At 42.1% G+C, this 25,223-nt stretch overlaps 1 protein-coding gene, 1 long non-coding RNA gene and 1 pseudogene across 8 annotated transcripts; all 3 read left to right on the forward strand.

Moving 5' to 3' along the window:
- The first annotated feature begins 3,422 nt into the window (after positions 1 to 3,422).
- Positions 3,423 to 7,221, forward strand: LOC127292926 (uncharacterized). 7 transcript variants are annotated; one of them, XR_011742567.1, is made up of 3 exons: positions 3,423 to 3,828; positions 4,953 to 5,121; positions 5,233 to 7,221. It is a non-coding gene; the product is annotated as an uncharacterized lncRNA (long non-coding RNA). The 7 variants fall into 7 exon arrangements; XR_011742568.1 differs by having other exon boundaries at positions 4,962 to 5,121; XR_007845465.2 differs by lacking the exon at positions 3,423 to 3,828 and having other exon boundaries at positions 3,835 to 5,121; positions 5,233 to 6,995; positions 7,081 to 7,221.
- A 3,894-nt stretch (positions 7,222 to 11,115) lies between these two features.
- Positions 11,116 to 17,099, forward strand: LOC127292927 (magnesium transporter MRS2-I). Its single transcript, XM_051322472.2, has 11 exons — positions 11,116 to 11,577; positions 11,996 to 12,025; positions 12,475 to 12,619; positions 13,897 to 14,018; positions 14,687 to 14,761; positions 15,405 to 15,632; positions 15,713 to 15,757; positions 16,032 to 16,076; positions 16,165 to 16,194; positions 16,531 to 16,650; positions 16,744 to 17,099. Exons 1-11 carry the CDS (start codon positions 11,344 to 11,346, stop codon positions 16,828 to 16,830), a joined length of 1,161 nt encoding a protein of 386 aa, XP_051178432.1. The 5' UTR covers positions 11,116 to 11,343; the 3' UTR covers positions 16,831 to 17,099.
- A 639-nt stretch (positions 17,100 to 17,738) lies between these two features.
- Positions 17,739 to 20,335, forward strand: LOC127292928 (BTB/POZ and MATH domain-containing protein 1-like; annotated as a pseudogene).
- The last annotated feature ends 4,888 nt before the right edge of the window (positions 20,336 to 25,223 follow it).

A 25,223-nucleotide genomic window follows, 5' to 3' on the forward strand; every position in this document is an offset into this window, starting at 1 on the left:
GATGGGTGGTGGAGTTCTGCTCAATCCTAAAATTGACACGATGTGACAGCCGTACCTGTGCTCCACTTTAAGTGGCCGGAGATATCACGTAGCCCCAAATATTTTCTACTACTCCATCCAGTATCAATTTTAAGATATTTTGGATATTTCTTTTTTTTTTTGCGAATGAGATATTTTGGATATTTCAGTGTGTACTATATATGAACCGAGAGGTCCAAGATAAGGGAACATGCACAATAAAATGTGTGTAGACACGTATGATTCAGGGAAACCAAAGCCCATCATTGCTTAAATGATTGGGTCATGCACATGCAGCACACATTGGTTCATAAATCTGTCTTGTATTACATATTCTATGTTAGTTAAGGATACAATCTATCTACTATTCAACACTTATTGCTAGCATGTTTCTTAAATTATGACATGGTAAAAAATTAAACTTAGACACGTGTAACTAAAATAAGATATCAGATATCTACTCCCTCTATTCACAAATATAAGACATTTTAGTTATTTTAAAGTGAACTAGATACATGCTATAGTGACTGAATCTACACACTAAAATTAGACTAGTTACATACCAAATAATTTACAAAAAAACTAAAACATTTTATATTATTGAACGGAGGGAGTAGTAAACTAAGAAACACGTAGTCCAACCAACCAACTAACTTCGATGCCTCCAGAGCGGCTCGCTCGATCGGCATGAAAGAAGCACCCTACCAGCCGCCCGCTTCGGCATTTTCCGCTACATCCGTCAGCTAAAGCCGCTGCTAGCTCGGTTCCGTGAACCCCTTTTGCCACCACAACTTGCAAAGAGTGTGGTAAAGAGAAAAGGCAACATGAGGTGCGGGTAACTAGCATTGAATTGATTAAAAAAAAAACTAGCATTGAACACCAAATGTGTACGTCTAAGAAACCTACTACTACATATTTTTTTGAACATTTAGAGTGGATTTGTACATCCACGCATGGATGTGAATGTTTCCTCACCGTCCATTATGGTTTAAGATTCGGATAAAAAGAGAAAAGAGAAAGAAATCTTTTCATCTACCATGGTGGGCATGAATCTCGAGAAATAAATAGACGGTGACGAAAACACCCACACCCATGCGTGGGTGTACAACCAGCTTTCAATGTGCAACCCTAAAATTAACATGACACGAGGTGCATGGTCATATATACTCAGCTTTAATTGAGACACTCATCTAAAAAAGAAAGTTTTAAGTGAGACATATGTATGCACATCGGGTGATAAGTCTAACTTATCTTACATATTCTATGTTAATCAGGAAAAAAAGTTTTCAATGGATATATCTTACTAGCGGCATTCTATTCAACATTTTTATTGGTTGCATGCTTCTTAGATTATGACAACGATTAAAAATTATATTTAAAAAGCGTGTAACTAAAACAAGACATAGTACACTAAGGAAATAGCATAACTTTCTTACTCCACTAAGACATCATTTTTTTTATATCTAAGATAAGACACATTTTCTTTTCCTCTTTGTTCCACCTCAGTAATCGTCCTACTCGACTTGCTGCTAAGATTACAATAACCTTACGCATGCTCTTGCCATATATCTCTTGTAGATGTGGAGTCAAAGTCAAGCCATAGTGGACACTATGAGGACTTGTTGGATCCGACGTCGTATTCAGCTGGCCCAGTGAAAATTAGCGAGCTCTTCATTAAGCAGCACGTACCACATCCATTTCAAAATACAAACGTACTGATTAATGTCAATTTTAGCAAGATGGTCCCAGTACAAAGTAGAGCTGACCTCAGTGAGATATTTTTCTCCTAGTTGTAGTTATGACTTAGTATTTGATTAGTACTAGTAAAATGCCCGTGCGTTGCCACGGGTAACAAAATAGGTAAAGAAACACGAAATAGTTAAAATATAAACATCAACCATCAACGAACACCTCAAAATAGATGATACGGTACTTTGTCTCAAGACCAACATTGAAATAAATTAAACATAATAGTTGATACATGGGAGCATAAAATACATGGAGAGTCCGCACACAACACTTTTGAATATGTACTTCAGGTGCATGCCCTGAACTCCTCATCGGAAAGCCGCACTCGGTTTTGCGACATGTAAACCCTATGAGCGAGTATTTCTTACGTCTGAGTTGCATTCCTACATGAGAGAGCTGACCCGCACTTGACCTCGGGCGATTCCGACAACATCATGGAGTACCACAATAGAGTTGACCTGCGCAAACAAATTACAATCTAAATTTAATATATATTAAAAAGATACGATTATGGAAAGTACGAGTACCAAATATCTCACATATAATGTAACGATCTCTTCGTAGACAATGCTCTTCGTGTAGGTACCAATAGATTTTTTTATTACCAACATCCGAGACATCGGGAATCTTTATGTTCTTTCGAGTAATGAACCTTGATAGCTTCATTCAACTGATCTTGAGAGTACACCGACTCGGGCTTGTGATGTAATCTGACAGCTGTTTGGTGGTATGCAAAACTACTAAAAATAGCATTTTATGTTATGAACTTCCACTTGATTTTTAGTACTCCAACCTTTCCGTAAAAGACGTCTTAGATTTATGTAAATCTGAATGTATGTTACATTCTTTATGGCAAGGATGGAGTATTTTTTTGCCTGTTCCCTTCTATAAGATGTTTTTATAAGGAGGGACACAATAACTTTTTGCGGGTAAGTTATTAAACATTTCAGTTTGTAGTAGGATAAAAAAATAAAAAACCTATAGTTTGGAGTACTGGCAAGTGAAGCTAAAATAGCTAAAATGTTGCAAAACGATACTGAAATCCTACTAAATTTTTTAAAATGGCTAAAAAATGCCTAGAAAAATGTAAACAATCTAGTAAACCTTATGTACTGCATCAGGCATTTTGGAAAAGTTTCTTTGGATTTGATTCTACAGTTGTGAGTAAACCTCATTTTAAGTTTCACAACCAAATTTTGAACTTAAAATTCAATTTCCAAAGAAAAATAAAAAATCAATTAAAACCTATATATTCCATTATGCATACTATGAAAATTTCGTCGGATTTAAGCATATTGTTTATGAATAAACCTCATTTTAATTTCACGACCAGATTTTAAACTCAAAATACAAACTACACAATATTTTTTTGAAATAAACCCATTAAATATTATATGTTTTATTATGCAATATGGGGAAGTTTCATTGAATTCGAACAAACGTTTTGTGAGTAAATAGAGTTCCAGGCTGGAAACGACCATGTGTGGGGAAATTTTTGCTAGCATCCACTCATGTACGTTGGATTGGATTTGGATGGCCTAAATGTATCCAAACTCCAGCCGTGACTTTAAGGCTGAACGTCAGTACGTCACTGATACTACATCCAATCTCACCATGTTTATATGTTCTTATCTACTAACCTACCTATCAGTCTCTCTCTCTCTCTCTCTTCAGAGTTCAGACCATATCCTCTCGCCACCGCCGCTCTCGACTGTTCCGACGGCCCGAGCGCAGCTCTCTGGAGCGACGCGTCCCCCATCTCCTATGCTTTCCCCCAGGCGCAGAGACGCCCCCTCGTCTCCTCCTCTTCATTGCCGCTCGAAGTTACTGTAGTTGCGAAGCCGCTGCAGGCCGCCAGGCCGGCTACCCGTCCATCGATTCTGCGGCCGTCAGCTCTCCCCGCCAATGCGGCGCCGCCGTCCCCTTTCGCTGCCGCGGCTTCTCCTTCCCGCTTCCCCTCCACACGAAGGTGTCGCACGATACCTACCCTCCCCGCCGCGGGGTCGAGGGCTTCTTCCCGCCGAGGAGGTGTCATCACCCTGAAGTGGTACATCCGGCTCGGTATGATTCCGCTCTCCCAACCCGATTGTCCCTTATCACAAGCTAATTAGATGGTAAACATGAATTATTCATCAAAATTTCCCGAGACCAAATCGATATGTCGACGGGCTCCACCAATTTACGCCGGTGTAGCTGTTTGCATAGGTCATTGTTTGCATAGGTCAATTTGTTATGGCGGAAATTCTATTTTTAAGGCAACCTGGGAAAGTATTATGTCGTTTTTAGGGAAGGTGATCTCTCATCTTAATTATAACCAGGCAGTAACTTACTCAGTGTTTTCCTTCGGTTAAGTAGAATTCAGTGGCCGAGGAAAGCAACATGTGTGCATACCTTTTCAAAATTTGCAAAGCAACTACCATCGATCACAATTAGGAATCAGCAAGATGTTTTTGCATCTATTAGGACTGTTGATAGATAGATTGCCACCACAGGTTCATGTATTGAATTTAATTGTCAGCAGCTCACAGGCTACTACAGATTCATATCAACATGATAAAAGTACAAACCCTTTTTGTTGGTTGTGTAGCAAAAAGGCAAAAATGTATGACATATTTTCTACGGAACAGTAGGATTACTTTTGATAAACATATTTTACCAATTTGTTTGGCTTGCGATCTCCAACTGAACCAACTTGACCATGTAGTTATAAGAGAGGGCTTGTACCTGAGCACATATAATCTAGGTTAAACATAAGGAAGGAAAGTAATCGCAGTACTTTTAGTAAGTGTGTGCAAATTACAGCGGAGCCTATTGTTCGTTCATGGCTGCACAATGTTACTATGCACACAGAGTTCACGAAAACAAATGTCGACCATAATATATCTCAGACTACATCCTGAAAACAAATACAATGTACTTGGATACAAATGAAATTGTTAGAAAGAGGTGACATGTCACACAATGAGTTTGTATAAATTTTACCGATTAACTCGCTCCACATTTCCCTGCAAAAAAAAAGCTCGCTCCACATGAGCCTGGATACACTGGCTTCCGCTGGTCCACTGCAGCCACCTTTTTTAATGAGAAAAAAATTAGAGACAGCTTCGGATAGATTTTCCCTGCTAATTATCATATGCATTTTTTTCTCAAGTTCATTTAGGATCCGGCTAACATTCTGTACCCAGGACTATCAGCAACCAACCTTTTGTGCCCTTGTTCACAACGTGCTAGCCATAAAGATGACAAAGCCCTTGTTCTTGCTGCTGCAAACACTCCGTTGCTATTGGATTGGGTAGAGAACATCTGTCAATTATTCATGTGCCCGATCTTAAAGGCACGCAATGCATGTTCAAGGTAATGAATTGGCAAAAGACAAACTTCAGTTTACTTCTGCCCTGCCTGGACATTGCTACAAACTTCAGCTAGCATTGACATCATTACTAAGTTCAGTTAACTCAACTTCAGGTCAATCTCGGCGGCACCCCTCACAGCCTTAGGGAAACCAATTTCGAGAGCTTGGCTGCAAAGGAATTGAGAGTTGGGTCCTCACATCGACCTGATCCTTTCGTGCATCAATTCTGTAAGTTGGAGAAAGCACTTGAACATTTTTAGTCCCTCTACATTTATTCATTGTTGTTCTGATTTCACAAAGAGTTGGTTAAATTGCTGATTCATTTCTTGAGCAAGTAGAAAACAAAATGCTTGGAAGCAATGACCATCGCAATCAAAAGCAATGACCCCTTGCAAATTAGTCAATGCTTGCGGTTTCTTCAGACAGGCGATGCATGGGATTTTTTTCATGAGAAATAATGCCACCATGCATTTTAGTAAATCCGGTGGAAATGAATTATTTAAATCTCGTAGATGATATATCAAATGGTAAAACAGAATATCATCATTATTTTTGTGCGGAACAATAGAAGTCTGAATACTTTATTATTTGTTTTACACGACATTTCTAAACTGTACCACCTTCTAGGAGAGTTACTGAGAAAGTTTATGAAGATATTAGCCATGCATATTAAGCTGTGGGAATGTCTGTTTTGCAAATATCCAAAAAAAAATTTAACTGCTTACATATTCAAATGTATATTGCACTTCCATGTAGGCATAGTTATTGAAGCAGTGACAACACATGCGAAGATAGATCAGGGCAGTAGATTGTTGATGGAAGAAAATCAGATGGAAAGACGAGTTTTTCTCTTTTGTATATCAATAGCAATAGCAATGAAGACATTGTAAGAGGTAGGGACGAGAAATAATTCTCACGGATCAGTCAGCGAGGATGCCTCGGTAGATAACATCTCCATTCCTAGTATCTCAGATTCGTCCAGAAATAATTCTTCCGGCTGTTTCCCATGATCTGTTGTACATGTGCAACTCCTCAACATTGCGGAATCTAACATGAGAGAAATGATTATCCATGAACTGGTTAATGATCTACCACAGTTTTGATGCAGGAGAGATTTCGTGGTTACCTGGTGATTGTAGGAGGCAAGGCGGCGGGAGCCGGGACAAGTGACAGTGCCATCACCCTCTTGAGTCGGGGTGACGGAGAATGCATCAAGTCGCCATGGAGGAAACTTCAGGACAGGTCACGTGGAAGGATCGAGCAGGGGTCTAAGGCGACATATGCTGTTAGGACGGTAATGCTGGAAGTAATTTTTGGTGGAAGTAATGGTGGTTGATGATGGCAATAAGGGTAGGGGTTGGCCGTGATTTTGGAACCAGGTAACCACGAGCATTAACTGAGGATGGTTGAAACTGAGCTATGTTTGAGGAATTGATGTTGGCTGACGAGCGGAGAGGGTACCATGGATTAATTGGGCTTGTTGGGTTTGGCCCACATAGGTTGGTGAGGGGCGATTCTAGATCAGCTGACGAAGGTTTGACGAAGGAACGGCGGACCGCCTGATGACGGAACTCGTTTCCCCTTTTTAAGTAGTAGAGATTGTTGCCTTCCCAGAAAAGGAGCTATCTATGGTAAGATGATAAATTCGTCATTATGTTGTCTTCCCAGAATTTGAGCCTAGTCTATGGTAAGATGATAAGTAGTCATTATGTTGCCTTCCCAAAGGAGCTTTATTTTTAGGAGATTTCGAGAATTTGAGACATGTCGAATTTGATGTAGGTGGTGCTGTCGATGGATTGGCCAGAAATCACCAATTATAGAGCTTTCTTTTTAGGAGGAAACCAGATTTTATGCCTTTTGTCAGGTTTCTATTTAGGTAAGATGGATTTTATGCCTTTTTTGTTTACACGCTGGATATCCTGCTTTCAAAGTACTATTGATCGTTGTTCCTTATTTTATAGGTTTCCTATTTTATAGGTTTCCAGTTCTATAGGTTTCCTATTTTTGTTTACACGCTGGACATTTAGGTAAGATGGTTATGATGGCAATAAACAAAATGCCTCTGATTGTAAGATGGTTATATGGTAAGATGATTATGTCTCTGATAGGATTAGGATGTAGCGATGCGGCCCATTATGGCCCATTCGTGATTAGCGATAGGATTAGCGATGGTTGACGAAAGATGATGGCAGAAAACGGAGGAAGTTCCTCCTTTTTATATAGTAGAGATGTTAAAGAATGTTAGACCCTCGATCACAAAAAAAAGAATGTTAGACAATTTGGATCCTGGCATACATTGATTCGCAATTGACTATCTCATAGGAGATCTCAAAAAAATAGTGAGATATTTTTCCAGCTTCGCCCCTAGTTGCGGGCAATTCCGATCAAGCTGCTAAAATATCTCAACTGTGGCAAGATGACTTAGCAATTGAGTATTAAGGAATGTCAGACAATTCCGATCCTGACACACATTGACTTGTATTTGACTCTTGTAAAAAAAAGCAAAAATACTCCTAGGAAGGAACACAGACAATTTCATCAGAAAGCAAACCAAAGATAATCGCGATATTCCTCTCTCTTTCTCCCATAACTAACCGAGCCGATAGGTCGTAACGAATCGCCTTTCGTTGTGTTCCAGATCGGCCGAGCAGGCGCAGGCGGCGTAGAGTACCTCTCTCCGTCCCCGGCCTCGTCGCGATTTATTACCAGAAAAGCCTTCCTTTCCGCGCAATAAAAAGGGCGAGGTTTGTCCAGGCCGGGGAGGAGCGCGCGCGCGGTAGAAAACCCCATCCTCCCGCCGTCCACCTCGCGGCGGCGGCGGCGGCGTAGCAGGCGCGGGGCGGCGCCGGAGATGTGAGAGGCCCTGCCCGCTGGCGAGATGGCGGCGGCTGTGGCGGCGGTCGGCGAGGCCGCGGCGGCGGCGGCGAAGAAGCGGGGCGCGTCCAGGAGCTGGATCCTCATCGACGCGTCCGGGGACGAGCGCGTGCTCGACGCCGACAAGTAAGCCATCATGCACCGCGTCGACATCAACGCGCGCGACCTCCGCATCCTCGACCCGCTGCTCTCATACCCCTCCAGCAAATCAAAGTTGGACCGACCAGACAACGGACGGAAAAAAGTACAGCTAGAACAATAGAACAGCACGGTACGATCGATCCACGCGAGCGCGACCAATCACTCTTTTTTGGTCTTGATGGAGCAAGCACGTACGCTGGCGGCCGGGTTTTACCTGAGACGTCGGCGTCTCTGACTGACAGCGACACAAGCATTCGCACCTCCAGCAATCGTTCGAAAGGAAAACGACGCCGGCGAATCCTCGTCAGTGATGGCGCGATCTGAACGAACGTCCGGCGGCAGGCAGCGGCGGAGCCGCCGTAGAGTCCAGCACGTTCGGCCTCCGGCGAGGTACAGTCCAGAGCGCGATGGCAGGCAGGCAGGCAGGCAGGCACGAGACAGCAGTCGTACGTGGCGGCGGTCGGGACCGCAGCTTTGGCACGTCGCGAGCACGCAGGAGAGGCGGGCAGCAAGAACGGACCCGATCGCGTGGTTCAACAAACCCAGCTGCGACGCACCCCAGAGCGGCTAGCTCGGCTCGATCGGCGCAGCATCATCGTATTTATTCCATCCCGCCGGCGTCGCCATCCTACGCGCTGCTGCTAGCTCGGTTCGGTGTAGCAGTGTAGCTGAGTGTAATGTGCCCGAGGCCATATGAATTGCCTCTCTAAAGCTTTTATCTCTAAAAAATTTAGGCTTCATTTGATACTAGAATTTTTGTGGGAATAAATGCCACTGAACCCTAAATTTCTACTTATTTCTAAAACTAAATTTGGTAGTACATGACAAACCTAGTTTAATTCCCATTTATCCTCCCTTTTTTTTCAAAATCCTAGAGTAATTTCACCAATACCCAATACCCTACCTCTATCTAGTGAATTGGGGATTGAAATTTTGTGAAGATTTTGGGATTATGCTCACTAATCCCCGTAAAAGCATTAGTACCAAACAAAGATCTTATTTGGGTCCGCCCTAGGCCCGTTAACCCCTTAACCCCACATGAGTGCAGATATATCAATGTACTTATTACGCAATAGAATGGGACATTATCGTCTGTATATGTATGGTGACCTCAAAATACATGGATGATCAATGATCATACACACATACAAAAAAAATCGATTTTGTTTAATCTCGGTTTTTTCTGATATTCTTATGTATAGAGACATCAATTTACTCTTTTGGTGCTTCAACGTTTGATCCTGTATAGTCATACATAATTACTTTATATAGTTTTAAATGGCATTGTTAAAACAGCACAATTTCATTGAAACCTCACTAAGTGTGTATTTCAATTGTGACCACAAGGTGCATCTAACCAATTATTTTGGTCACGACAAAAGAATCAATTTTTTTTGAAATAAAGCAAAAAAGTTGTCATTTTCATTGATAAAGAAGAAAATGGTTTGTCCAGTTAATTATCGGAAAATCGGACGAAACCGGTACAACAATTGGCTGAACTGGCACATAACAACGTTGCACACACACTGTCAAGAGTAAACACTGTCGAGAGCAACACAAGCGTCATCATCGTCGCTCCTCCTTGAGCTAGCGAACCCAACTTCATTATCGACTTCCACAGGAGACACACTAACTACAAACAGGAACGTGAAGGCATAAGAACAATCAAACAACCGGCCACACACGCCGATGATATTGCAGCCTCTGATCATAGAAGAGCTCCAAAGGAGAACTATGCAAAAATAAGGTCGCGAAGAATCACCGACCCGGACTATCTTTGTGCATCCTCAACGCTAAACAGGTCTCATCGTTGCACGGACCTCTCCACTGCAGCTCCTCCGACTTCAAGCCACAAACAAACCACGGTAAACCCACAGACACGCCGCAAACTGAGGACCGCAACCTTGCCGCAACTCCATCTTCGTGCATCCTCATAGCCGCTGCTACACAAGCCGATAATAACCACCAACGCAAACCACAAACCTGCTGGCTGGCCTCCACTTCAAACAAAGCCCTCAACAGGGAAGAACGACACGAAGCCGACATCCCCCGATCTAGAGAATCCGGATCTAGGGATTCCTCCGAAGATATTGGACGCAGAGACGAGAGGGCAACAACAACGCCTTCTTCTTCTTCTTCAAAGTGACGACGCCCACATGCGCCACCATCGATGGTCCGACGAATCCAGGCTCGGCTTTCGCCTATTGCCTCGCTCCCAAGTCCAGGGCCGATAAGGCCGCTTCCACGACCGTTGTTGGGCACCCAAACACGAGGAGCCCAACCCAGGCCCGTCGGCCCAGGGCACATATCTGGAGCCATGCGCTTCGCCATGATGACGCTCAGGACAGCCGAGGCTGCCATCGAGAGGGCAACAACAAACGACCACCGTGGACGCGTCGCCGGCTAGAAGCCGGAGCCACGAGGGTCACCGGCTGTTGTACCCCAACGTCACGCCGAACGTGCCAACGTGCAGCTGCGCCACCGGAGAGGAGTAGCAGCAACGCCGCCACGCCACCCGAGCCACCAAGCTGTTAGATGCGAGGAACGTGACGTCGTCGAAGACACCACAAGGTCCACAACCACCACCGCCATGAATCTTCGGAGCAACCACCGCATCTTCCGAGGGTTTGCCCCGCCGCCGTTGTTCGAGGCGTGGGCAAATATTTGAGGTTGCCAAATCTTTGGTACTAGAGCAAATGTGGGCAAACCAAACCGAGGCCTAAATTTAGCGAGATCGATCCGATGTTGTAGTGACTTAGTAAATAATGACTATGGAGGTATATCCTATGTTGACATACATTGACTCGGTGATTGACTACCTTATTATTAAAAAAAGACAGAAGTACTCCAACGAAGGAAATATGGCAATTTGAAGAACCAAGATAATAATCAAGTTATTCCTCTCCGGCAACAGACAGCCCCTTCTCTTTCTCAATAACTAACCGACCCGAGACCGCTCGTAACGAATCGCCTTTCGTTCGTTCTGCTCCAGATCGCCAGAATCAAACGACCCAGCCCCAGGCGGCCTCCTCGCGATTTATTACCTACCCAGGGTACCAGAAAGCCTTCCTTTTCGCGCAATTAAAAGGGCGAGGGCGCGGGCCAGGAGCGGTAGAAAACCCATCCTCCCGCCGTCCACCTCGTGGCGGCGGCGGCGGCGTAGCGCGTTGGGGCCGCCGGAGATGTGAGAGGCCCTGCCCGCTCGCGAGATGGCGGCGGCTGTGGCTGCGGTCGGCGAGGCCGCGGCGGCGAAGAAGCGGGGCGCGTCCAGGAGCTGGATCCTCATCGACGCGTCCGGGGACGAGCGCGTGCTCGACGCCGACAAGTACGCCATCATGCACCGCGTCGACATCAACGCGCGCGACCTGCGCATCCTCGACCCGCTGCTCTCTTACCCCTCCACCATCCTCGGACGAGAGCGCGCCATCGTGCTCAATCTCGAGGTAAGCCACGCCCCCTCCTTTACCCCGCCGCAAGTCCCGAGGTTGTTTTTTTGCCGAGGGGGAATTATCTACTGTTCTGATATCCCCTGAATTATTACTCCCGGTTGATGGATGGAATCACGGAGCGGCGCCGAATTCCCGGAATTTACTCCGTTCCCCCAGCTTTTCCGGGATCACGTGCCGATTTAGGTTCAGAGTGGCGCCGTGTTTAGGATCAATTTCAGTAAACTGAACTTCTTATAGGTGTAGTAGCTCTGCGGGTCGTTTTTGATGATTTTACCGTGGATCAAACGAGTCGAATACAGCTGCCATTTATTTTCTCTGAAAACAGCCCGATATTTATGCTTCACTCGTGGCAATCTCTGACGAATCTTCTGTTTTTTTTTTTGGGTGGAATTTTCATCACTGGATCAATCAGCACATAAAGGCGATCGTTACTTCTGAAGAGGTGATTTTCTCTTTATTTATTTCCTTTCGATTATTTATTATTTATTACGGGTAGAAGTTTTCAGTTATTCCTTCTCATAATCTGGTTTACTCCACCGATTCTGTGGGGACTGGGGAGTATATACACGTTCTCTGATTTAAATGGCTAGGTATCTGTAATTTTGAAACAGTGAACAAGGGTAGCCTCCATACAATGTCAGATTAACAAGGGTAGCCTCCATACAAAATGTAACAAGGGTAGCCTCCATACAATGTCAGATTAGCGTGATCTGTCAAAATAATATTAAGCTGAACTCTACCTGCACTGAACAATGTTTAGATGTTTCAGCCCAGTTTAATATCCTACGACCCATAACTTCTTTGATAGAAACTGTGTTGATCTTAATACTCTTCTTATTGTCCAGTAATGTTGCTGATGTACTCACATTTTCTGGTTTTGGCTGGGCTCAGGTTTTGCTCAGAGATCCTTCAGATGAGAATGTAATTCCCGTAGTAGAGGAGCTCCGGAGACGACTAGCACCTTCAGGTGCCTCTCACCTTGATGGGAAGGATAATCTAAGTGGCCAGCATGATGGGGAAGGCGCTGAAGATGATGGTAAGTTTAGTCACCATTCTCTCAAATTACAGTTGTTACAACCACGATCTTTTATTTGTCAAGTTTCTCTATATCTGTAATGTCGATCGTAGTTTACATTCATCACATTTGTTTGTGAGCAATATGCCAATTCTCTTATGAGCCTCAATAATTGGACAAACAAGGAACAGAATGTCTGAAAGGAATGCACACATGTAAAAGGAAGCTATGGACATCAAACTTCCGACTGGGACGTGGCCAGTTGGGCCACCGTTCTGTTGTTTTCCGTTTTAGTATATGTCCATGTCACTAGGACATCTTTTGGCAAAAACTCAACAACCAGCCCAAACAGAAAAGTCCAAAGTATACAGTCTTGGTTTCTTGGCACCTAACTGTTATTCCGTGATTCCAATCGTAGTGTTACTCTACTAGACCTATTATGTTTTACGACACATTATATTTTGCCCATTTTATTTGTTGGGAATCTGCTCAGAGCAATTTGAGATATTGCAATATTAATCCAGTAGACATATGTGACTGTCCCTTCCTTTTAATAAGGATGATTATCCAAAGGACATTTGTATTTACGGGTTAATATTGGGCCAGCAAGCGACCTCCGCAAATGTTCTTGCTCCTTGTAGAACACTGCGAGCTTTGGTTGCACAGGCTGCCTCGCCGTCTTAGCCGCCAGCCGATAGACTTGTGGCTGTCGGATCGTAGAGCTAGCCTGCTGTGATCTTGGTTACACTGTATTGGCCTCTTTCGTTTTGCTCCGGCGAAACCCACATGTACCTCCCGAGCTAGACTCGGCCCCCGTTAATAAATTTTCACTTCAGGTGGAGGTTTTCCCTCCACCGTTGGCTCTTCAAAAAAAAAAAAAAAATTGGGCCAGCAACAATTTATGAGACATGGCGCCAATCATATAGTTATACATAAACCAAGAACTTTGAGACCATACTTTATCTATATGGTGTCTTTGTGATCACTTACAGCAATACTATGACTTGTTCATCTGGTATATCGTATACAGTTCGTGTGATAATTGTTGTGCCATCCTGACCCTCAGATCAAAATGATTCTCATTTCACATAGAGCCTGTCCAATTGGTTGTTGCCAGTTGGTCCTTTAAAAACACCACCCATTTTTTAAAGTAGCCTTGTTTTTCTTATTAAAATATTGGGCTCGTTTATTTCTGGTTTAGTTGCTAGCTATCTTTAATTCATCGCCAAGATAATAGGCTAGTTATATACTTCTACACAGTATGTTCATGCCCTGCAATTTCATTATGTGAACACCAGAATCTCCCTTTGAGTTCCGTGCACTGGAGGTTACTTTGGAAGCAATCTGCAGCTTTCTTGATGCACGCACTACTGAGCTGGAGACAGATGCTTACCCAGCTTTGGATGAACTGACATCCAAGGTGAGTGAACTCATGTTTACTATACTTAATTCCCCTAGGATTGAACTTGATTAGAACCTCCTAGAAGCAACATGTACTTCATTTATTTGAAGTAGCACGTAGTATGCTATATTACTTACAGAAAGCAGAAATACGTCACTTCACCCTGTTTGAAACGGACAATTGATGGGCAAACATTGCTGCTGCATCTTCTTTTATTTGACTACTGAATTTAGTTTTATAGCTAGAATGCTGATGCGTAATGACTAGGAACGTTTTGCATAGAAGGATAGAAAAAATGTTATAGTTGGTATCTTGATTCACTTAGATGACTTTTGGTCATATATGTTTCAGAATGCATTTATCACAAGTGTATTATTATTATAATGCATATAAGATGCTGTTACAAGACATTGCACTTAACTGCTCAAAGGAGGGCATGTAAAAAAAGTTACTTAACTATCCACATTTCTGATAGTATAGTCGTGTTATTACTCTGTAAGTGTTAATAGGTGCTGTATGATTGATGTTTGTTCACCACCAAATGTAATGTAATAGTAGCTAAAATATTTCTAAAACCTTGCTGGCTTTTTTGCATTCTCTTGATACATTATATGTACAAAAGATTCATTTTAACTGTTCTCTTTCTATTTTCTCCATATTAAGTTGCGCTACTGTTGGCACCACAGATTAGCAGCCGCAACTTGGATAGGGTACGGAAGTTAAAAAGTGGTATGACGAGATTGACTGCAAGGGTTCAGAAGGTCTGGTTTCCTGTTCATTGTGTTTCATTTGGTTTGTTATCTGACACTTGAATAGGAACTTGTCTGACTATATATGCTATTCTGTATGCCATATTGTCATCTGAATTTTATTGCTGTGTAAATTAGCCATGTAAATAAGGAGGCTATTCACGTGTGATGGGCCATGCCATGCTTTCAGTTTTTTCCTTGGTTTATCATAGCGTACACTATCACAACAGGGCATATGATTTGTAATCAATGGGCGATTGATTACTTCTAGAGAAGAAGTGAACATCCAAAAGAAATCCGGAAGAGCATTCTTAGTATCATATGCTATATCTGTATTTGATAATGTTGAGTTTTTCAAATTACTATTCTAGTCGCCAGTTAAACTGCATGTTTTTTTTACTCTTGCATACTTGGTTGGTCTTGGAACGTTATCTTAGCTTTTCTATATCAATTTTGTTAAGTATTCTCGAATCTGTATAGTGCTACAGTAATGTTTTTCCTCCAGTCCCATATACATTCTCATGGATGAGCATTCTCTTTGTGCTATTATTCCTGTGGAATATATTTGTATTTTAATGACTAATTATAGACTGCTATGGTTATTTTTCTTGTTTATGGTTTTCTAGTATATCACAAAATGCGCTTTAATTTCTAGGTGAGAGATGAGCTTGAACAATTATTGGATGATGACGATGACATGGCTGATCTTTACTTGTCTAGAAAGTTGGCTGGGGCATCATCCCCTATCAGTGGCTCTGGTGGACCAAATTGGTTCCCAGCATCTCCAACTATTGGTTCAAAAATATCAAGAGCTAGTAGAGCCAGTGCAGCAACTATGCATGGAAATGAGAATGATGTGGAAGAGCTGGAGATGTTGCTGGAGGTTTTTATCTGCTCATCTACCTGAAACCCTCTTGGTTACTCTATCTCTGTCAGAGTACTCAAAGTTACTTGTACTTGCAGGCATACTTCATGCAGATTGATGGCACATTAAACAAATTAACGACGGTAAGTTGGGGCAGCTAATTCAAGTTCACAGTATCATGGATAGGCTAGCAAAACCCGGCCTCCTAGGAGGCGTTTAACAGAAAACTCTTATCTTTCCAATGCAATGAAACGCAAAAGTCTTCTGCGTTTTCTCGAAAAAATTATAGGCTAGAAAAACCAGGCCTAATTACAGCAGTGGTGCTGCGTTATTAAAAGCCTAAGATTCTTAGCTGTAAAGAAAAGCCTAGGATTTATCATTTATTGACTTTGTATTTATCTGCATCACCTTTTTCAGCTGAGAGAGTATATTGATGACACGGAGGATTACATTAATATTCAGGTACTGTTTCCCTGTAATAATATAAAAATGTTCTTAGTGTGAGTATTTTCACTCTTCAAGCACTGACTTTTTTTTCTCTTCTGTGCAGCTTGACAACCATCGTAATCAGTTGATTCAGGTAATTTTGAAATCACAAACCTTATGATTCTTTTTTTTGTTAAGATGTCAGTACTTCAGAATAGATATTCATTTTAGGCAACCCTGTGCTTGTAATAAACATATGCTTAATGGGCACCCCCATGTTAAGTAAAGGTTTCACACACTCTTCTAGTTTAGAGGACTATAATATAGGACGTTTAGTTTTCCAAAGAATCTTACGCTAAGGAACAGAGGTTATACAGCAGTCGTCACATTGCATTGAAAATTGTACTTATTAGTTTGGATATTCATTGGCTCATTACATGTTTTAACATTTTGCTAGAGTACATCTATAAGTTCCCTTTCCTTCCTGCAGCTCGAGCTATTCTTGAGTTCTGGGACTGTCTGCTTGTCACTTTACTCGTTGGTTGCTGGAATCTTTGGTATGAACATACCTTACACGTGGAACGACGACCATGGCTACGTCTTTAAATGGGTAAATGACAACGTTCAACAATAATACGCCTTGTACACTAATCGAACTATGAATTACTACAACAAGTATCTCACTCATCTATAACTCGTGCAGGTGGTTCTTGTATCGGGACTATTTTGTGCCTTCATGTTCGTCTCCATTGTTGCTTATGCTCGGCATAAGGGTCTCGTTGGATCCTGAGCAGCTGGAATAACCGCATTACTTGCTTTCCTCAGCTGTAAATCTTGAGCTAGAGCATCAACTTTGCGGATGATTCATCTCTTGTACCAAATTCATTAGTATGCAATTAGGGAAGATGAAAAGAAACAATAAATAGAAAAGAAAATAGAAGTTTGAAAGGGGTATGTGACGGTTGTCTCCTCTACATGTCAACAGTTCTTTAGGTATATGACGGTTGTCTCCTCTACATGTCAACAGCTCGCGATCCTATCATGGAGTAGTTGTTATTACTATACTCTTTAAGTGCTGATCTGGAAAAAAAAGGATCTTCTAGTCCTTTTGGTTTAGACAATGATACCGACGTCATACACAGTTTCCCAGTGTCACATTATAAATCGGCAGGGGGGACATTCTCTAGCCGTGCAATATTGAACGTGTTTCTGGTAGTTGTTGATGGTTAACAAAGAGAAAAAGGACATATCCTTAAAAATGGAGCCAAATCGGCAATGCGAAGAAAATGTGAACGAGCATTGTCGAAAGTTTTCCCTTTCCTGATACGTACAAATCAAAGTTTTTGCTCTGAATGGGAATGTGAAGAGTGAAGTTATCGTCAGACCACATGTAAAATTCTCTTTTTTTTTTGAGAGAGTAACCACATATTTCATTTCATTAATCGAACACCAAGTTACATGAAGCAACACATGTGGAAACTAAAAGACAAACCGGGATAAAATGATTATCCTGAATTCGCAGATAAAATCCTAAAAGATCGAGAAATACAAAACGATCTCTAAGGTTTCCTGCAACCACCGTAGTAAGCACCGCGGTCCAATTCCAACGCCGCCGAGGCGAACGCAAGAAGAAACGCCGAGCCTCCACCATTGCAAGATCCAAAAAAAGCACCATCGCCAACGAGGCTTTGTGAGTCGATGAACAGGCCTGCTGCAAGCAGCGAGGCACATGTCGATGTGGCACGTCGACCAGGGGACGTCCCTGTGCTGTCTTGGACCAAGATACGCCGCCTCCCATCGATGAAGTCGGAGAAGAACGGCATAACCACCACCTCCAGACCAACATCTTCGCTCCAGAAGAACCACCTCGTCCCGGCCTCCAGTGCCATCGTGGATAACGACAAACGCCAGTGACACGTCGAGAAACAGATCTCGCCAGATCTGAAGAACGGCGAGAAGACCAAGCTGCCGACCTGAAAGATCGACAAGCACATGTTGCCAACAATTCCGAGACGCCGCCGTGAAGGTCGCCGCCGGTGTGGGAGTGGAGTTGTGGTAGATTTATTTTCCCGGACACCGCTCCCACCACTCCAACGACGCACCATAGAAGACAAAAATTAACCCTAACTACTAGGCTAGAATGGAGGAATGAGGTTTCCCCTCCCTCATGCCACCGTCAGAGCGGCAAGCGGAGAGAGGAAACCAGGCCCAACGCCTTGACCGGAGATTGGGAAGATTATGTTAAAGTTCATTTCTTCGTCGTCGCCAAGCCACCATGGACGGGAAATCCTATACACCGACCAGGTCGGTGCCTACTAGGCACCGCACACCCTGGTCGGGTATTGGGCCCGGCCCATTTTCATCTTTTTTCTTTATTTCGTTTTCTGTTTCTGTTTTTTCTTTTTTCTTTTTTCGGTTTTCTTTTTTGTTTCCTTTTGTTTTCTGTTTATTTTTATTTCTGTTCAAAACCGAAAAGTTCAAATTTGTAAATAGTTCAAATTCGAAAAACGTTCAAATTTGAAAAGTGTTCAAAACGAAAAATGTTCAAAGCTAAAAATTATTCGTATCCAAAAAATGTTCATAACTGAAAAATGTTCAAATTTAAAACATGTTCGTTTTCGAAAAATGTTCAAATTTTGGGAAAAATAAAATTTTTGAAAAAAAATGTTCATTCTAAAAAATGTTCAATCTAAAAAATATTAAAATTTTGAAAAAAAAAGATATTCTAAAAAAAATATTTTTTTCGGAAAAAATATATTAGTACAAAAGACAAAAAAATTAAATTCCAGATTTAAAAACGGATTCAAAAAATTCTTCTTTTTAAAAAAACGAAAATATGTAAACAGAAAAGAAAAAGAAATAGAATAAGGAAAATAGAAACGACCTTACCTGATGGGCCGGCCCACTAGACAACCGCCGGGTCGGGGGTGTGCGGCACCGCGTCCGCACCGACCCGGTCGGTGTATAGGAGGCCCCCCATGGACCCGTCTTCTTTGTATCGGCCCATTAACATCCACTCTATCGGCCCATTCATACGCACAGAAGAGTCCAGTTGCTTTTATCGTCTAGTCGTTCCTTAGCTGCACTGATACATCCCCCAAAGGCAAAAAACCGCTCCGCCGCCTCCTTGCCCCCTCCCCACCGACGATCTGCCCAGCTGTTCACGCCATACACCATGACGACCTCCTTTCGTATCGCCGGCGACGGGAACCCCACTGGATCCGCCTCCTCTATCATCGGCGGCGCCGTGAGCGGCTACCATTTGCTCAAGATCGTCGGCTACTCGCGCACCAAGGAGGTCTGTAATGGCATGTGGATCCACTCTTGCCCGTTCGTGGCCGGAGGCCGCACATGGCATGTTCGTTACTATCCCAACGGGGACTCCAAGAACGTGGATTTCATATCCCTCTATCTGACACTCGATGATACCGTTGGCGAAGCCGAGGCCGTGAAGGCACAATTTAAATTCAGCTTACTCGACCAACATGGGAAGCCGGTGCCGGCCTATACCAAGACTACCGACTTCAAAGACTTTGCCGTGGGTAACAACTCATGGGGATATGAAAAGTTCATCCAAAGGGAGGCACTGGAGAAATCAGAGCATCTCAAGGACGATTCCTTCACTGTCAAGGTCGATGTTACCATCATGAGCGAGTGCCACGCGCAGGAGGCTCCAGCCATCGTGGTGCCACCGTCTGACATGCACCTGCACTTTGGGGACCTCCTGTCAAGCAAGGCCTGCGTCGACGTCGAGTTCCGAGTCGCCGGCGAGACGTTCTCGGCCCACCGGTTGGTTCTGGCGGCGCGTTCGCCAGTCTTCAGAGCGCAGTTCTGTGGCCCGATGAAGGAAGGAACAAGCACAGAGGCCATACGCATAGATGACATGGAGGCACGCGTGTTCAGTGCTCTGCTTTCCTTCATCTACACAGATGCGTTGCCGGAGATGAAGCAAGATGAAGAATCCGCCATGGCTCAGCATTTGCTTGTTGCAGCAGACAAGTACGGGTTGGACAGGCTGAAGCTGATTTGCGAGGATAAGCTGAGCAGTGACATCGATACGAGCTCTGTGGCGACCATATTGGCGTTGGCCGAGCAGCACCACTGCTGTGGGCTTAAGGCGGCTTGCTTGGCGTTCCTCGGCTCGCCCACGAATCTGGATGCGGCCATCAAGTCTGAAGGTTTTGAGTTTTTAACCAAGAGCTGCCCTGGTGTTTTGAAGGATTTCCTAGTCTCCCAGGTTGTTCCTAGTTTACTCGGGAAAAGAAAATCAGGGGCATGAACATGAGGTTGCAAACTTGCAATTATCCGTCATCAAAGATACTATAAGATCCTGCATGCTATCTAATGCTTGTATTTAGTAGATTTATGTGTAGTTTGGTTCTCACAAGGATAAGATGTACGTTGCTACTTTTTGTTTGGTCGTCATATCCTTCATGGAGAATTATTATTAATATGGTTTGACAACCTGTGTGCAAACCAAAAACCATGTATGCTAATTAGTGAGCAGTTAGTTCAGAACTTTATAGTCTTTAAGCTAGTTGACCTTTACATTTTACCTAGTTGTCTGTCTCGTTGATCTGTATAAATCTGCTGCAAGCATTGTGCCGCTTCCAGAGTCTCTGTATTCCTTTTCCACAAAGGGCACTATTTTTTTTACTAGCAGGCTTGGGCACCTGTTAAAATGTTGGATTGGGATCGGTGAAAAAAGTTGGCCTTCTATAGCTTACAAGTTTCTTACAGCTACAGTTTGCAGTGATGATATTCTGATACAGTGGTGGCTTCTAAGGTACTTCTTGAAAATTCACCTGTCTCACTCACATATTGTAACTTGTGGCAGGCGGTTCTTGTATCAGGGCTATTTTGTAACTTCATATTGCTCTCTATTGCTTCTTATGCTCAGCACAAGGGTCTTGTTGGGTCCTGAGTAGCTGGGAATAGCCAGATCCTCGACTGCAAATCTTGACTTAGAGGATCAACTTTGTGGATGATGCAATTCATTAATATGGATTTTCTCTGAACAGATCATTGTCACTTCATTCAATCGAAAGAGAATTGATCAGTTAAGGAAAACTATAAGAGATAGCTGGAATAACCGCATCGTTCGGTTTATCAACTGCAAAGTTGATGCAACTTTTTAAATGGTTCATCTCTTGAGCAGAACTAGTGTTGATGAAAAGAAACAATAAGTAGAAAAAAAGTTCAAAATTCATCAAAATTCTTGTCCTGTCTCCTCTACCAGTCTACGCATCACAAATTATTTTATTTTTTAGGGCTACTCGGTAAATGTTGTAACTAGGATTCTTAGTGCCTTTCTAGATTATATATGGCACTACATTGTGCCCATTTGATTTGCTGGGAATCTGTTCAGAGCAATTTGAGATATTACAATATTAATCCAATAGATACATCATACATGTGACTATCCCTTCCTTTTAATATTGGGCCAGGGAGGCAGGGACATATGTATTTACAGGTTAACATTGGGCAAGGGAGGCAGGGACGATTTATGACACATGGCACCAGTCATATATATATTTATTATATATAAACCAAGAACCTTGAGATCATAATTTATCTGTATGGTGTCTTTGTGATCATTTACAGCAATACTACCACTTCTTCATCTGGTATATCTTATACAATCCGTGTGATAATTTTTGTGCCATCCTGATCCTTAGATCAAAATGATTCTCATTTCTCCGACATAGATTCTGTCCAATTGGTTGATGGCAGCTGGTACTTTAAAAACAATACCCGTTTTTTCTAAGTAGTAGTGTTGTTTTTATTAAAATATTTTGCTTGTTTATTTCCATTTTAATTGCTAGCTATCTTTAATTCATGGCCATGATAATAGGCTAATTTATACTTCTACAAGATATGTTCAGGCCCTGCAATTTCATTATATGAACACCAGAATCTCCCTTAGAGTTCGGTGCACTGGAGGTTACTTTGGAAGCAATCTGCAGCTTTGTTGATGCATGAACTACTGAGCTGGAGACCGATGCTTACCGAGCTTTGGATGAACTGACATCCAAGGTGAGTAAACTCATGTTCACTATACTTAATCCCCCTAGTATGAACTTGATTAGCACCTCCTAGAAACATCATGTATGTCATTTATTTGAAGTAGCACGCAATATGCTACTCCCTCCGACTCAAATTAATTGACTCAACTAAGGCTAGATACGCAGTGTCTAGATACATGCCTATCTAGACAAAATTGAGTCAATTAATTTGGGACAGAGGGAATATATTAATTACAGAATGTTGAAAAATATCACTTCACCATGTTTTCAGAATTAAAAAAAGGACAATGGATGGGTAAGCATTGCTGCCGCATCTTCTTTTATTCGACTATTGAACTTAGTTGTATAGCTATAATTCTGATGCGTACGGAGTAGGAACATTTTGCATAGAATGATAGAAAAAATATTATAGTTAGTATCTTGCTTCACTTAGATGACTTGTGATCATATAACATGACTATCTTAATTCACCATGTTTCAGCATGCATTTATCATCAGTGTATTATTGTAGTGCATATAAGATTAAGATGTTACAAGACATTGCACTTTACTGCTGAAAGGAGGGCATGTAAGAAACTTAACCCACATTTCGGGTAGTATAGTCATGTTATTACTCTGCAAGTGTTAATAGGTAGTCAGTCTGCTGCTTTATGATTGATTTTTGTTCACCACCAAATGTAATGTAATAGTAGCTAAAGCCGCAATGACGTAAAGTTTCATTGATTTGGCACATTAGCACACCTATTTCCATAACACAATTCATATGCATTTCAATTTTCCATGCAACCATTAAAGCCTGACAGGCTAAAATATTTCTAAATCCTCGCTGGCTTTTTTTGCATTCTCTTGATACATTGTATGCATAAAATATTCATTTTAACTGTGCTCTTTCTATTTTCTCCATATTGCGCAACTATTGGCATTACAGATTAGCAGCCGCAACTTGGATAGGGTATGCAAATTAAAAAGCGGTATCATCCCCTACCAGTGGCTCTGGTGGACCAAATTGGTTCCCAGCAACTCCAACTATTGGTTCAAAAATATCAAGAGCTAGTAGAGCCAGTCCAGCAACTATTGCATGGACATGAGAATGATGTGGAAGAGCTGGAGATGTTGCTGGAGTTTCTAATCTGCTCATCTACCTGAAACCCTCTTGGTTACTCTATCTCTGTCAGATTACTGAAAGTTATTTATACTTGCAGGCATACTTCATGACGCTTGATTGCACATTAAACAAAATTAACAACGGTAAGTTCGGACAGCTAAGTCAAGTTCACAGTATCATGATAGGCTAGCAAAACTAAGCGTCATCACAACAGTAGCGCTGAAGCTCTATTGAGCCTTATTAAAATCATTAGATCTATCAGTTGTCAAAAAAGGAATCCTAGGATTGATCACTTTGTTGACTATTTATTATCTGCAACACCTTCTTCAGTTGAGGGAGTATTGTTTCCCTGTAATGTGAAAATGTTCTTAGTGTGGATCTTTTCATTCAAGCACTTGCTATTTTTTGTTCTTCTGTTCAGCTTGACAACCATCGTAATCAGTTGATTCAGGTACTTTTGAAATCACAAACTTTATGATTCTTTTTGGTAAAGCAACAATGGAGATGAACATGAAGGCACAGAATAGCCCTGATACAAGAACCACCTGCCACAAGTTACATATGAGTGAGAAACTTGTTGCAACAATTCATTATTCGATTAGTGTGTACAAGGCGTATTATTGTTGAGCGTTGTCATTTACCCATTTAAAGATGTATGTATGGTCGTCATTCCAAGTGTAAGGTATGTTCATACCAAAGATCCCAGCAACCAACGAGTAAAGTGACACACAGTTCCGGAACTCTAGAATAGCTCGAGCTGCAGTAAGAGCAAATTATGGATGTACTCTAGCAGAATGTTGAACATGTAATGAGCCAATGAATATTCAAACTAGTACAGTGCAATGTGACCACTGTGGTACGCAGTAACTAGGAACTATTAGCAGTCCTCTAAAGTCTAAACTATACAAGTTTGTGAAACCTTTACTTGACATTTTAATGCCAACTAAGCATATGATTATTACAAGCACAGGATATTGCCTAAAATGAATGATTATTTTGGATAACTGACATATCTTATGCTGGGCACAAGGGTCTTGTTGGGTCCTGAGTAGCTGGAATAACCACATTACCCGCCTTTCTCAGCTGTAAATCTTGTGCTAGAGCATTAACTTTGCGGATGATTCATCTCTTGTACCAAATCCATTAGCATGGAATTAGGGACGATGAAAAGGTACAATAAGTAGAAAAAAATAGAAGTTTGAAAGAGATATGTGACCGTTGTCTTCTCTAGGTCTCACCAGTTATTTTAGGCATGCACATCAGTTCAGAGTTTAGACACCTGTTGCTACCCATCCTTGCCACATATAGACATCACTAGTTCACTGCAAACATCTTCTACAACGGGTTGTAACACCACAACTGCCTTTGAATTACGTTAACCAACTTTAGTGCCGCCAGATTAATTACTACATGGGTTTTCTTACTTAAACGTTCAATACCAAAAAAATGGGAATCAAATTAAGCAAATCGCCATTCCTGCCATTCTCTTTAAAACCAATTAGCAAGTCATTTAATACCACTTTGATATGTAAACAAAAACAACCAACCCAATCAACATTAAAATTAACGACATCCAACAGATAGTTGGACTGTTTTGTTTTCTATGTTTTTATTGATTACAAAGCTGTAATGTAGAATAATATAGAATAAATTTTTATTCTAAAAAAGATAGACTAAAAGAGGACGGAGGAGGATTTATGTCTTATGAAAGCAAAATTCCTTGAAGACATAGAAAAGTTTTTAAATAGTAGGCCGCCTTAAATTAATAAGGCTGTTGCCGGCAAGTTGATACAAGATGCTGAGAAACCAGGAACCGAAAGTTACAAGCAAAACAATAAAAAAGAATGGAATGCAGCTAGAGCTCCGAGACCATTGTCAAGTCTTGCGATCAAACTAGAGAGGTGTCGAAGCTGGTGAAGAAGGCCGCCATTGAGGGACTCGCACCATCGTCAACCTCCAGAGGCCAAGCAAAGCCCATGCACCATCCGTTTCCACCTCTAAAGAAAGCTCCCTGCTTTCTCGCCCCGGATCGGTGGGCACCGTACCTGTCGG

The sequence above is a fragment of the Lolium perenne genome, chromosome 4 (assembly GCF_019359855.2).
Source record: "Lolium perenne isolate Kyuss_39 chromosome 4, Kyuss_2.0, whole genome shotgun sequence".
Taxonomy (NCBI): domain Eukaryota; kingdom Viridiplantae; phylum Streptophyta; class Magnoliopsida; order Poales; family Poaceae; genus Lolium; species Lolium perenne.